General features: G+C 41.0%; 1 protein-coding gene across 1 annotated transcript in view; it reads left to right on the plus strand.

The window, feature by feature from the left end:
• The window catches only part of PTPRM (protein tyrosine phosphatase receptor type M), a 688,077-nt gene that overhangs the window by 657,717 nt on the left and 15,662 nt on the right, over positions 1-14,698 (plus strand). The window contains exons 26-31 of the mRNA XM_077809062.1: positions 3,537-3,653; positions 8,939-9,093; positions 9,377-9,512; positions 10,084-10,233; positions 10,752-10,925; positions 13,982-14,113. Coding sequence (XP_077665188.1) covers positions 3,537-3,653; positions 8,939-9,093; positions 9,377-9,512; positions 10,084-10,233; positions 10,752-10,925; positions 13,982-14,113 — 864 coding nt within the window. The remainder of the gene's footprint in view (positions 1-3,536; positions 3,654-8,938; positions 9,094-9,376; positions 9,513-10,083; positions 10,234-10,751; positions 10,926-13,981; positions 14,114-14,698) is intronic.

The following is a 14,698-nucleotide window of genomic DNA, read 5'->3' on the forward strand; positions in this document are numbered from 1 at the left end:
CTTTAAAGTTTCTGTTCTTCAATTCTTAAAAAAAAAAAAAGTTTTTTTCTTTCGACCCCTTTCCCCACCTTTGTTGTGGGACTTCCCCCCCAGAGGGGCATGCCCGGTTCCCCCAGCTTTAAAAGGTGCCTCCCTATGATGAACAGGCACTCTTGCTGCATCTGACGTCTCAGAGAGGGACACATCCTGCAGAAATGCACCTTCTGCCAACAGCTGAAAGCTAGGTACCAAAAGAACCAGGAGCTAAAGCTGAAACTCCTCCTCATGGAAGGCTCTCTTAAACCGGCATCTGGCCCCAGTCCTGAGTCCTCTCCAGGATGCAGATCATCCCTGGAGTCATCAAACTCCAGAAAGGAAGAATCGTGGAGGAAGTTGTCTGATTCCCTCAACAAAGCCTCCAGGAAAAGGGTCTCAAGGCCTCAAACAGAGATCCTGACCAGCTAGAGGAGACCCCGGCGCGTTAGGTCACCTCAGCACTAATGGCTCCAAGGCACGGTACCCTAAAGAAACAGGGACCCCCAGGTGCAAGCTCTGCTGCGATACCTAAAGGCCCAAGGGGCACAGGCTGTGAGACAGTGGCACCACCTGCCAGAGACAAGAATAGAGACTGTACCATCTCTACTAAATTGGCACCCACAAGAACATCCCCCATACTGACCTCTTCAAAGCAGCCCTCTTTGGAACATGCCTTCCATAAAATAAGCTGTTGGTGCCAATGAGTCAGCACTGACAATCCCTGACAGTACTAAGCACAACAACAGTATCGCAGGAAATCCGCTTCTCTGGGGGCCTTACGATCGTGGAGCACCAGAGTCCCTGCTACTCAGTACAGAATTCCAGTACCAACCACATCTCAGTCCCCAGAATCACAATCAGCACTGGGGTACATGTGTCCAATGACCCTGTTGGCCCCACCCAATTCCAGCAGGGAGTCAGACAGTAATCAGGGTAACAGTTTCTCTAAGGTCTCACACCACAACCCACCATTATAGCATCTGGGACCTCCTCGGCTATTCCCACGCTCCGATCCCCATTCTTCCTGGTGTGGACACCCATGCCCTGCCCCCTTCCCCAGGGGCTGTACTGGGATCTGTGGGCAACCTACAAGCCCCATACTTCTTGATCTTCTAGTATCTCCCACAGGGTGCCCATCAGACATTCCTCTGCAGCCTCTATCCAGAACCTCAGACCCTCAGGAGGACACTTTTGAGGAGCAGAAGGCCAGACTACAGTTGGAAACCACTCCACTGATGAACATCTCCTCCTCACCGGATGAGGCAGTGATGCCCCCTCCTCCATCATTAGCTGATGAGTTCATGCTTTTCCAGTATCTCACTAAGAGGTTGGCTGATGCTCTTCAAATTTCCCTGGAAGAGGTGAAAGACTCTCACTATAAATTGCTGGACATACTACACACATCTTTCTCTTTGAGAATTGCCCTCCCAATCAGTGAGGCACTTTTAGACCCTGCCAAGGTCATCAACCAGATGCCAGTCTGTATTCCACCAATATATAAAAGGGCTAGCAAAAACTTTTACAGGGTCGCCAAGGAGGCAGACTTTCTTTTCATGCACCCTCCACTCCACTCTGTAGTAGTGAACGTTGTTAACACACAAGGAAAGCAAAATCACAACAAATCAACCCCCTGTGATAGACATTGTAAGAGGCTTGACCCGTTCAGGTGAAACGCATACTTCTCTGTGACTTTATAATTCAGAGAGTCAAACTACCAAGCCCTAATGGCTAAATATGACTATATGAACTACGGCAAACTCAATGCCTTTATTGACCACTTGCCAGATACACAAAAAGAGCAATCGCAAACCATTATCCAAGAGGGCCAGTTGGTAGTGAGAACAGCACTACAAACCACGGATAGTTCAAAAGGATCTGCAATTTCTAATCAAAGATTTTCCAAGTGGGTATCTGACTGCATTCAGTCTTGCTACGAATCTCATAATATTCAAGCATTTTTGGACATACGAACTCACTATACAAGGTCCATTTCCACGTGTATGGCATTTCTTGAAAACGTGCCCATTATTGAAATATATAAAGCTGCTATTTTAGCTTCTATATGTATGTTAGCTGAACATTACGCAGTAACTCGTGATGCTGCTTTCGATGCTGTGTTTGGCCCAGCTCTACTATCTTCCCTATTGGACTTGACTCCAAAGCTCCCTCCTCCTCAAAGGGGAACTGCTCGGTAATCACCCGCAGTGGGGCACCTGTAGGGACACTACTCAAAGAAGAAACAATGGTTGCTCACCCTGTGCAGTAACTGTAGTTCTTTGAGATGCCTGCCCTATGGGTGCTCCTCTACCCACCCTCCTTCCCCTCTGTTTCGGAGTTCTCTGCTATAGGGCTTTGCAGTAGACAAGGAACTGAGGGCAGTTTGCCCACACAGTGCTATATAACAATGGCACGGGGCATGAGGCTGACTAGCACGCATGCGTGGGCTGAGCAGACGCTGCTATGAGAAACCTCTGATCAAAGGCGCTGGAGGCATAAACGCACCTAGTAGGGAGCACATATCTCGAAGAACTACAGGGTTGAGTAAGGGTGAGTAACCATTTCATCAAAATACACAACTCTCCTTCCCCCCACCCCCCACCCCGAAAGGTGACTAGCACAAAGATGCTTCACATTTTAATTTTACATACTTTGTGAAGGTTGTGCTAGGCTGCACTAAGGCGCACCAAACCCCGCCAACTCTTGAATAGAGTTCATGCAAGCCACCTCCCCTCTCTCCTTTCACTGGGACAAATTCCCTAAAGCCCACTGAAGTCAATGATTGTTCGGAGTCACACAGAGAGTCAGTGTTAAAGCCAGGAATAGAATCTCCTGACACCCAGTCCTGTGCTTTAGCTATATGACCACCTCTGACCAGTTCTTTTGAGAAGTTAATTCTAATTGGGAAAATAGATGCTTTTTCTTTCCAACATTAGACAAACCCTTATGTCTGCAGCGTGAACTGTCATTTTAAAAGAATGCAAGATATTTTTGAAACAAGTAACAACTGCAGGTGGATGAAAAAATCCAGAGGAGCTTGAGTTTATTCAAGCTTCTATTTGTAGCTTTTCCCTCTGTATACTCCCTGACTTGGAAAGAACAAGAAATGAACGGTTATTGTAACTGAGCTATGCACAGTATAAACATCCTTTATGCTACATAGAAATTTGCCTTATTTTACTGAATATTATTCCCACCCAGAACCCCAAAACTGTCTTTTTAAAAAGGTATGTTCTTTAAATTAGCGGTTTAAAGTGGTTAAAAAGTGGTTAAAAAGAAGAAGAAGAAGTAGGATAATTAACCAAGCTAAACTATATTCCCAAAATGAGAAGTTGGCAAACTCCATTTACCCATGTTTACCCTGAGCTACACTGCTGATTTAAATACATGGACCATTTCCTTGTGTAAGCAGCCTGACTGTTTTATGTGTGGTTGAATTTGATATCGTAAATCATTGCAAAAGGTACAGAACAGATTCAGATGCTGAAAAATATGAACCTTAATTTCTTTTGTATTTTTAAAAGGTCAAATGTTGTAAATACTGGCCAGATGACACAGAGATATATAAAGACATTAAAGTTACCCTAATAGAAACAGAGCTCCTGGCTGAATATGTGATTCGAACATTTGCAGTAGAGAAGGTAAGTTTGGAAAACTGTATTTTCAAAATATGATGTTGTTTTCCCATACAAGTTAAATACATGTAATTTTCAAAAAGAAAAGGAGTACTTGTGGCACATTAGAGACTAACAAATTTATTTGAGCATAAGCTTTCGTGAGCTATATTAGCTCACTTCATCAGATGCATTCAGTGGAAAATACAGTGGGATTTATATACATAGAGAACATGAAACAATGGGTGTTACCATACACGCTGTAATGAGAGTGATCACTTAAGGTGAGCTATTACCAGCAGGAGAGCGGGGGTGGGGGGGAAAACCTTTTGTCGTGATAATCAAGGTGGGCCATTTCCAGCAGTTGACAAGAACATCTGAGCAACAGGGGGGGAGGTAAAGGGGCGAATAAACATGGGGACATAGTTTTACTTTGTGTAATGACCCATCCACTCCCAGTCTTTATTCAAGCCTAAGTTAATTGTATCCAGTTTGCAAATTAATTCCAATTCAGCAATCTCTCATTGGAATCTGGTTTTGAAGTTTTTTTGTTGAAGAATTGCCACTTTTAGGACTGTAATCGAGTGACCAAAGAGATTGAAGTGTTCTCCAACTGGTTTTTGAATGTTATCATTCTTGACGTCTGATTTGTGTCCATTTATTCTTTTACGTAGAGTCTGTCCAGTTTGGCCAACGTACATGGCAGAGGGGCATTGCTGGCACATGATGGCATATATCACATTGGTAGATGTGCAGGTGAACGAGCCTCTGATAGTGTGGCTGATGTGATTAGGCCCTATGATGGTGTCCCCTGAATAGATATGTGGACACAGTTGGCAATGGGCTTTGTTGCAAGGATAGGTTCCTGGGTTAGTGGTTCTGTTGTGGGGTATGTGGTTGCTGGTGAGTATTTGCTTCAGGTTGGGGGGCTGTCTGCAAGCAAGGACTGGCCTGTCTCCCAAGATCTGTGAGAGTTATGGGTTGTCCTTCAGGGTAGGTTGTAGATCCTTGAAGAAAACAACAGAACACCACTAGCCATCACTTTCAGCCCCCAACTAAAACCTCTCCAACGCATCATCAAGGATCTACAACCTATCCTGAATATAGACGAACACGGCTGCTCCTCTGAAACCTGACATGTAATTTTGTCACTTTGAAAAGATCCTAGATTTCACTGGGTAACAGGCAGCCCATTTTTCATAGCAAATTACTTTTGGGTAGTCTTCCAGTGCTCCCTTATGGAAGATTGGATTTTCACTTTTCTTTAAATGTGGATCCTTTCTGCCTTGCCCTGGCCCAGACTTGAAATGGAAACAGAAATTCCATTCCCTTAGGGCACTAGAGGAGGAGAGGGCTCTGACCCATCTATCAATTAAACAGGACATTGATGTTGTTTTCCTGTCTTCTATTCACCACACTCAAGCCAGTCTGTGTCAAAAATAAGTCTTTTTATATACTACTATTATTCAGACGTCTAGCATGATTATAACTGCTGTAATCCACTGGTCCAATATATTTCCTGGTCTACAGCAGAACTGTTTTATAATGAAGTAATTTTTTTAACAAGACTTTAAGCAGGGGAGGTCCTTTACAAGCACAGTTACAAATGCCATATTGTATCGTCTTTTAGTTGATTTGAATAATGCCATTCTTGGGTTGTCACTTAATTAACAGGTATTAAAATCAGGTTGTTGTTTCAGATGGTTTACAGCCTAGAGAGACAATGTATAAAACTACCAACAGGTGTGCTGGAAGCAGTGACAAAAGTATCATGGTTCAATGCTGAGATTTAGTATGCATCCTGGTTGTTCCATGATTTTTGTTCACTCACTAGTATGTCTTGAATATCAAATAACTTAAGTCATTTTCAGCTATGTATTCTTATTTGCCATGGCATCAATTTTCTTTAAACCAATGTTTTAAAGGTGTTCCCATTAAGTTACTGAATCATCTAATCTCAGTTTGTGTTAGAGCATCTTATCCATGATCTCACAATGCATGACAAAGGCAGATCCAGAAAGATGAGCAATTAATTTTTCCTATTACATTCTTCAGCCTAATTGTTAAATATACACCAGTCCAGCAAATGGAATCTAATGTTAGTAATACTTTTTCCTCGGCTCACTCAAACCTGTTGTCTCCAACTATTTAGATATTTTTTAACATACAGAGATGAGAAGGGGGTGGTTAGACTTTGAAGAAAATGTGGTTTGGGTGATTTCTATTCATCAAGTTCGAAGGTCATGCTTTGAAGTTAGCTTTTCACTTCTTAGTCAGGACTGTGAAAAAAGACTTGGAGGATTTTACAGTTACTCATGACCAAAGGCTCATGAATAAGTGAATTGAAACAGATAGGGATAAACAATCCTAACTATTTTATTTCAAAAAAAATTCTCCATTTGAAAATACCTCATTTAGACATTAGTTTTTTAACAATAGGCAGCTTTTCAATAAGCTGATAATGCAGCTTCTGTGTGGTTCAGAAAGGAATGTGTTTGTTTTTTCCCCCTCTGTTATTTATTTTTTTAGTTTTCCTTATTGTGCTGAACAGTCAGGGCTACCCATATCCTCCACCATATCCTCTTTCCTGAATTTAGATTGTATAAAATGTTTCTGACCCACTTAGTTATTCAGGTCATTTTTTCTATATGCCTCTAAAAGAAAACTAAGAAGTTTATTTGTTGGGGAAGGAGTTGATTGATGCATTTTTTAAAAAGAAATGACAGTTTAGTTAATGTCAGGGTGTGGTGGTTGTAATCCTGCTCCTGTGTAATTTAAAACTTAAAGAGACTTAGGCCCTGATCCTGCAAACACTTTCATATGTGCTTAATTTTGTGCACATGAGTAGTTTTTCGGGAACTACTAGTCAATGGGACTACTCATTTGTGCAGGAGTAAGCAGCTGAGTAAGTGTTTCAGGAGCAAAGCCTAAATTATTAACAGTCTAGGGACAGTTTATAATATGACAGAGTTTTCATCCTTTTGATTTCAAGGAAAAGGTGAAAAATATTGTCTATCCAAGATGAGCATATGCTTTCATGATTCACACAGTTGTGATTCTGTTTTGGGTATAAAACCCAGTAGAGAGGATACAGAGAGATGAAAATGGGTCTTTGTAGATACAATAAAAAAACTCATTATAGCAATATGCTATATGCAAAATCTAGCACAAATGGTAGACAAAAATTACACTTGAAATATTTAAGTGTGAATCCAGTGGGTGTATACAGCTCACATTTTGAAGGTACATTGACAGCACTTGCCAGACAAGTAAGTGTGCTTGCAGACAGGCAATTACATGTACATCTACCTATTCTGCATGTGCAAATGGAGGTTTTGCATGTGTAATGGATGTACACTTAAATTTTGGAGGTGCAATTTATGTGGTATGTTGACTAACAAATGTTAAAATCCTTGCGTAGACAGGGCAATTTGTATTTTAACACGTTAGGTGGTAGGGCATCAGCCTCCCTGTTAATGTGTGTAAAAATATCAATTGCCTTGTCTACATTACAGTTTAAACATAATTTAAAAATAACATCTTTTTCCCAAAAAGAAAAGGAGTACTTGTGGCACCTTAGAGACTAACGAATTTATTTGAGCATGAGCTTTCGTGAGCTACAGCTCACTTCATCAGATGCATACCGTGGAAACTGCAGCAGACTTTATATATACACAGAGAATATGAAACAATACCTCCTCCCACCCCACTGTCCTGCTGGTATTAGCTTATCTAAAAGCCATTTCCAGCACATGTGCTGGAAATGGCTTTTAGATAAGCTAATACCAGCAGGACAGTGGGGTGGGAGGAGGTATTGTTTCATATTCTCTGTGTATATATAAAGTCTGCTGCAGTTTCCACGGTATGCATCTGATGAAGTGAGCTGTAGCTCACGAAAGCTCATGCTCAAATAAATTCGTTAGTCTCTAAGGTGCCACAAGTACTCCTTTTCTTTTTGCGAATACAGACTAACACGGCTGTTACTCTGAAACCTATCTTTTTCCCAGTGAACACAGCCTAAAACAGAACACATTCCAATTTGGATATATTTTCCTAACCATTGCTTGTTCCTGTTGCAAACATACATGAACATTAGGTAATCACTCAAAATGATCCATTCTCCTTAATTTCCACATCTCTGTCTCCCTCATCTTGATCCTGCTTCCACTCCCATTGAAGACAATTGAGGTTTTGCTATTAGCATAAGTGGGAACAGGAATGGGCCCTCTGACACGTTGCTTATTTCCAACAGCCCCTTTGAGATACACATTTCCTAAGTGTTGGAAATCCCTGCCCTGGTTCTTGCATACTATTAATAAAGCTAAACAACAACTTTATACTACTTCATTACCATGCAAATAGAGTTAGGCCTTTTATATGCAAAGCAGTTCAAGACAGAGAAATATAGCCTTAAGAAGAAGAAACACAGAACACCAGTTATTAAAATCATCAATATTTATTCCACAGCTAACCTTTATATCTGTCCAAGCTGGACACTACCTGTCATAATATTATTTGCTTTTGAAATGTATATGGTGGCCTCTGGTGTATAGGTTTGTAAAAGACTATATTATACTAACAAATAAACAGGGCTGCAATTTTACAGAGGAAAAAATAGATTTAATAAAATCCGTCTATTTACCTAGATGCCCTACAGGTTGATATTGTAAATGACAGTAGCATTTGGTTTCTCGGCAAATACAATTCCAGTAGGCCCTCTGTAGGTTTGTCACCATATCCATATACTACAGGTATTAAATTACTAAGGGCTAAGTGGTGATTAGCTGAGCAGTGGAGGGGAAGTAAAGAGCCTTCTCCCATCTCCAGTGCTTCCCTTTGTGGTTGGAGGAGCACACACAGGTGCTGCTACTACTGGTTTGCTTACCTGGGAACAAGGAATGAGAGAAATGAACATCAGAAGTTCTAGGGTGAAATCCTGACGTCAGTGAAGTCAATGGGAGTTTGCCACATGATTTCTGTTCCTGGCTTTGTTGTTGACTTACTCCCTTAGGAGTGAATTGTTAAAGCTGTTTAGGTGCCTAAAGATGCAGGTGGGCATTTAGTGGGATTTTCAAAAGCACCTGAGCAGTTAGTATTAAACCAACCTATTTTATGCTAAGGTTTTGGATCCAGTTGAAAATCCACACCTCATCTTGCCTTTTAAAGAACTCCAGTAGTTTTTTTAAGCAAGGCCCCAGTTGTTAAACTCATGTTCAAACAAAGTCTCTCTCCTAATTTCTTCCCCATTTTCATTTCTACATTTTTTTTTCTTCTTCTTCTTCTTCTTTATTTGTTTATTTGATTCTGGACAGAGAGGTGCTCATGAAATCCGAGAAATCAGGCAGTTTCACTTCACAGGCTGGCCAGACCATGGCGTACCATACCATGCAACAGGACTGCTGGGATTTGTACGGCAGGTGAAGTCCAAGAGCCCACCTAATGCCGGCCCACTGGTTGTACACTGCAGGTAAGCAGAATGAAAATGTCTGCTTTCCGTTTCCCCACTAAGACTCTGGGCCTAATTCTTCCCCACCCTACATTGTGTGATCACTCCATAAGTAATTGAAGCCATAGGGGCTACTCATAATAAAGTAATAAGAAAAAATGGCAAAATCGACCCTGCAAACCCCCATACACAGAACTCTTGTTGATGTCAGTAAGTATCCAACACCTGAAGCACTTGCAGAATCAGGCTCAAAACCTTATATTTTCTAAGAATTCATTCAGCGTGGACTGTGCTTTTATTTTAGTGCTGGTGCTGGTAGAACCGGATGCTTCATTGTCATTGACATCATGCTAGATATGGCAGAAAGAGAAGGTGTCGTAGATATATACAACTGTGTCAGGGAGCTTCGATCTCGAAGAGTTAACATGGTGCAAACTGAGGTATGGGCATCTTTCTTTGACTGTTGTTGTATCATTTGCAGTAAAAGTACTGCTCTTTATAACATACACTACCTGCCACAATACATGGAAAATACTTCATATGGTGCAATGAGGAACAATAAAGCCATTCCATATTTATACAAACAAACATATGGGTGGTACCTTACTGGTTTCTGATTTTGAGGGTAATAAATGTTTTTAAAAAGATAGTCTGGGTGATATTGTTTAGTCAGAGTTAAGATCCGCCACTTTGGATCCCATTTATGTGCAGAAGTGCCTGTGGAACTGTGCAAAAAGAAAAAAGCAAGATGAGGCCACTATAAAAACCTTTTTTTGTGTGTGTGTACAGGTTGGTTGGCTTATTTATCATAACTGATTGGGCCCAACCCTTCCACAGCTTTTTCTGTGGAATATAATAGTATATTTCATTAACTACTTTTGCTCTCTACAGGCTCTACTCAGTGTACATTGATGTTAATGTGAGCTTTATAGGTTATTTACTGTTTACTTGAGCACTAATACTTAAGAGGTGCTCCCTCTAAGTCAGTAATTGTGTTGATTGCTTTACCAGGAGCAGTACGTATTTATCCACGACGCAATACTGGAAGCCTGTCTCTGTGGAGATACTTCTATTCCAGCTTCTCAAGTTAGGTCTGTGTACTATGAAATGAATAAACTGGATCCTCAGACTAACTCAAGTCAGATCAAAGAAGAATTTAGGGTAAGTCATGGACAGCACAACGTGGATACATGCAATATGGCTCCTCCTCCCATACCTGTTGAAGTCAACGGAGACCCTCCATTGGTTTCAGTGGGGTTTGGATCGGGCCTGTGAGGGAAGAACTACACAACAAGGCAATAATATGTCACAAATTTCTGTTGAAATATGTGAAATAATAAAGATATCCAATAGAGTAGTTGTAAAGTTCTCTCTTTCCTCATAAACAGAGGTTTGAATCCTATGTGGTTTCCCTCCATGATCCTTTGGCCAGAATACAGGTAACCCTGCAACCATCTTTCAGGTTCTTCCTTCATATGTGCTCATGTTCAGCATCCAAGGTTTTTGCTTTTGAACCCAGCTGTTCATTCATTTGTTTGTTTTTCTTTTGATTTTTTACATTTGTAAATTCCCTCTGAAACTGTATCCCAAATTGATTTGAAATTCTATTATTTAACTATTTTAGGATTCATTCACTGATGAGCTAACCTTGCTCATGTGTTGTTTATTCTTTTTCATAGACTCTAAACATGGTGACTCCAACACTGCGTGTAGAAGATTGCAGTATAGCACTTTTACCCCGTAATCATGAAAAAAATCGCTGTATGGATGTTCTGCCTCCAGACAGATGCCTCCCTTTCCTCATAACAATAGATGGGGAGAGCAGTAACTACATTAACGCCGCACTGATGGATGTAAGCCCCATTATATCATTAATAATAAAGCAGGAATAAACTCCACACTGGAAAATCCTGGGAAGCATAGTCAGCACCAGAGCACTCAAATCCTTCCACTTCCCTTTCAAAAAATGACACAAAATCTTTAAACCCCTGAGTACATTTAGGATCCCTCATATGTTATGTCTCAGCCAAGGTTCCAAAACCACACAGAGAAAGCCCGTCAGGGAGTACTGACAAATTAAAAATGTCTGCATTTCTCGCTAGCTCTTGAATTTTTAACCATCTGGCCTAAAGAGAAAAAGAGTTACCTATTAAGTCACCAAGGCAGCTAAATGGGATAATAGGGTTTGCAGCAGTATTTTAGATCCCTTTCCTTCTAATTTACACAGTAATTAACAGAAAAAATAATTGCCTGTCAGCACAGATAGCACACAAGACATTACTCCAGTCGTTCTATTTATATCTGTCTGAGTGAACATTTCCTGTTCAGCTGATGAAAAAATGAATATTTTAAATGCAGTTATGGTAATTTTAATAGTGCTAATAGGATATCAGTAAAAAGACACTTAAATGTGTTTTACACTCTCTAGAGATTTATAGTATATCTCTGACATTTTAGAACTGGGGTAATTAAAATTGTGACACACACACGTACGAGAAAATAGTGTTTAGGAAAGAATGAACATACTTGAAATATTCTTTCTGAAAAGTAAAGCTTCAGTAATAATAATAGTTTGCACTCATATAGGACTTTCCATCCAAGATCTCAAAGTATTTTACTCATGTTAGATAAGGCTCAAAACTAGGTGTTGTTATCTTTGTTTATATGAATAGGGAAACAGACAAGCTTAAATGGCTTGTCTAGATTCACACAGTGTCCCGGGGCACACAGGAAGCCAGTGACAAATCTCAGATTGTAATGTCTGCTGTCTTGCCATTATACCGCATCCCATCATAGAGAGGTCAATATTATTTTGTTTTGTAAATAAGTACTGATCAAAAAAGATGATTCCTTAGTATTAGCTTTTGCAGCTACTTATCTTATTATGAGCCATTTACCTTTGAAATCAAATTGTTGGGCTGGATCCTAAGGTGTACCTGAGCCATGGTTGGTGCTCCTGGGCAGGGGAGTTAGGTGGCTTTCTGCCACTTTTCCATCCTCCTAATCTTGGAGAGAGCTGATGCTTGGTTCAGCGACTCCACCTCCCTGCAAACATCTTAGAACAGCCTTGGGACTCTTATAAACTGTGCTGGCTGGTCTGGCCATGTGGGGGCTGATCCATTTCCCCAGAATCATTGGTGCACTGTGTGCTCCAGCCGTGTCCCCAGAATAGTCCCTACATTAGGGGCCAGGAGCAGGTGGTTTGCTCTTTCTCATACCCCAGTCTATACGCACCAGTGGGTCAGGTGCTCAGTTGCTCTCCCCTCCCCTTGTATCAGTTGAGATGGAAATGCAGACCTGGGTGTCATCAATGCACTTAAAGCACCATAACCTATGCCTCCTCATTAACTCCCCCGATGGCACCGTATATGCTTTGAATAAGAGGGGTGAAATTTTGAATCGTGCATCACGCTACACAAGGGTGAGTTTGGTGAGCAGTTGCTCAATACAGCCCTCTGGGACCTTTCAGCCAGGAAGGAATGGAGCCATTCAAGAGCAGCCCCCTCCAGTTCCGCACATGACTTCAGGCAAGTCAGCACCCTCTCATGATCATTGAAGGCAGCTGATTGATCTAATAGTTACAGCATGGATATCTAGTGATTATCGAGTGCTAAGAAGAGATTACTGACCAAAGGAAAGAAGAAGGGCACATCTGGCACCATATTCAAGTCTGTAACCAGAATGAAAAGCTAGATTCTGTGAGAGTCCTCTTGCCCCATTAACCTTCTCAAAAAGAAAAGAAGTACTTGTGGCACCTTAGAGACTAACAAATTTATTTGAGCATAAGCTTTTGTGGGCTACAGCTCACTTCATCGGATGCATAGAATGGAACATACAGTAAGAAGATAGAGAGAGAGAGAGAGAGAGAGAGAGAACATGAAAAGGTGGAAGTAGCCATACCAACTGTAAGAGGCTAATTAATTAAGATGAGCTATTATCACAGGGAGGAAAAAACTTTTGTAAGGATAATCAAGATGGCCCATTTAGACAGTTGATAAGAAGGTGTGAGGATACTTAACATGGGGAAATAGATTCAGTATGTGTATGGCTGGGTCAAATAAATGTGTTAGTCTCTAAGGTGCCACAAGTACTCCTGTTCTTTTTGTGGATACAGACTAACACGGCTGCTACTCTGAAACCTGTCATTAGCTGTCTCAGTTACCCAAGCAAAAAAGGAAGATTCAAATAGCTACCCAGATTGCCAGCGTTTAGACATAGTTTCCTGAGCATACGGGTGCGTACAAGCTTCCTTCAAAGCAGACATGCCCTTCTTAATGGAGATATTGACAATCCTCGACCGATAACAGACTAAGTACTTCCATTATGGCCTTCAGCAGCAAAGAAGCGTCTGGTTCTAAATCATGGGTTGTGGATGAAAGTTCACCCAGTGCCTCCAGTCAGTGACATGGGCCAGTGTTTAAAGAGAGAATGAACCTTGTTTTTCCCCCTAAAGATATTGCTTTGCTGCCAGTTAGACTAGGATTTGAGCAATATTTCTTGGAACAATAACTGGGTATCACCTTACACAGGAATCATTCACATTAACAATCAAGTACAGTCAACGTAGATTCATCTGTCTGTCAACAACTCAGAACAAATCTACCTCTCAAGATTTTATGGGTGGTACATTGGAAGCAAGAATCTCTTTTTTTCCCCTTCTGTATGCCCATGTCATAAATTTTTTTAAAAATATGATCTGTTAAAGCCATATTGTCTCCAGATGTAAAATTACAGTTTATTAGATTACAAGCAAGCATCTCAGGGAAGATCTGAAAACACTGTGTGAGTAATCTTCAAAATAACAATAATACTTATTTTCCTAGGGTTTGGGGCCATTACTGACATTTTGCTGGATGGATTTCTTCTCTTATCACTTTTAATTTTATCTTCTATTGCTATTGTTTTGCAGAGCTATAAGCAACCCTCAGCTTTTATAGTTACCCAGCATCCTTTACCAAATACTGTCAAAGATTTCTGGAGGCTGGTCCTAGACTATCATTGCACATCAATCGTTATGCTGAATGATGTGGATCCAGCACAAGTAAGTCCTAGAAACTGCTCCAATCAAAGTACTTTACAGAGTAATGCTTGTGTTTAGGTAGTACATGTGTGCTTCAGAACAGTGTTAGGATGTAATCTGGGTTATAAAACAGCATTCACAAACACTAGAAAATTGATTCATAGCTCGTGGATAGGCAAAGGGAGGGAAGGGAGGAAAGAATGAGGCCATCATAAGTTTGTCCACCATTATGTAAATACACACACATACACCCCTAACTCCTTGGGAATTGGTAATAGGATGTGGAACCTTTCAGTTCTAGGACTTGGCTCAAAGTTTAAAACAAGTTCATAGTGGCCAAAAGTTAACAGAAATTCACAGCTTTCCCATGTTGCTTGCCTGAAATGAGTCTGTGGTCTTGGTCTACCTAGACGGGGGGAGGGATAGCTCAGTGGTTTGAGCATTGGCCTGCTAAACCCAGGGTTGGGAGTTCAATCCTTGAGGGGGCCATTTAGGGACCTGGGGCAAAAATTGGGGATTGGTCCTGTTTTGAGCAGGGGGTTGGACTAAATGACCTCCTGAGGTCCCTTCCAACCTTGATTTCTATGATTCTACTAGTGGACAGTC

The sequence above is a fragment of the Eretmochelys imbricata genome, chromosome 2, assembly GCF_965152235.1.
Source record: "Eretmochelys imbricata isolate rEreImb1 chromosome 2, rEreImb1.hap1, whole genome shotgun sequence".
In the NCBI taxonomy this organism is placed as follows: domain Eukaryota; kingdom Metazoa; phylum Chordata; order Testudines; family Cheloniidae; genus Eretmochelys; species Eretmochelys imbricata.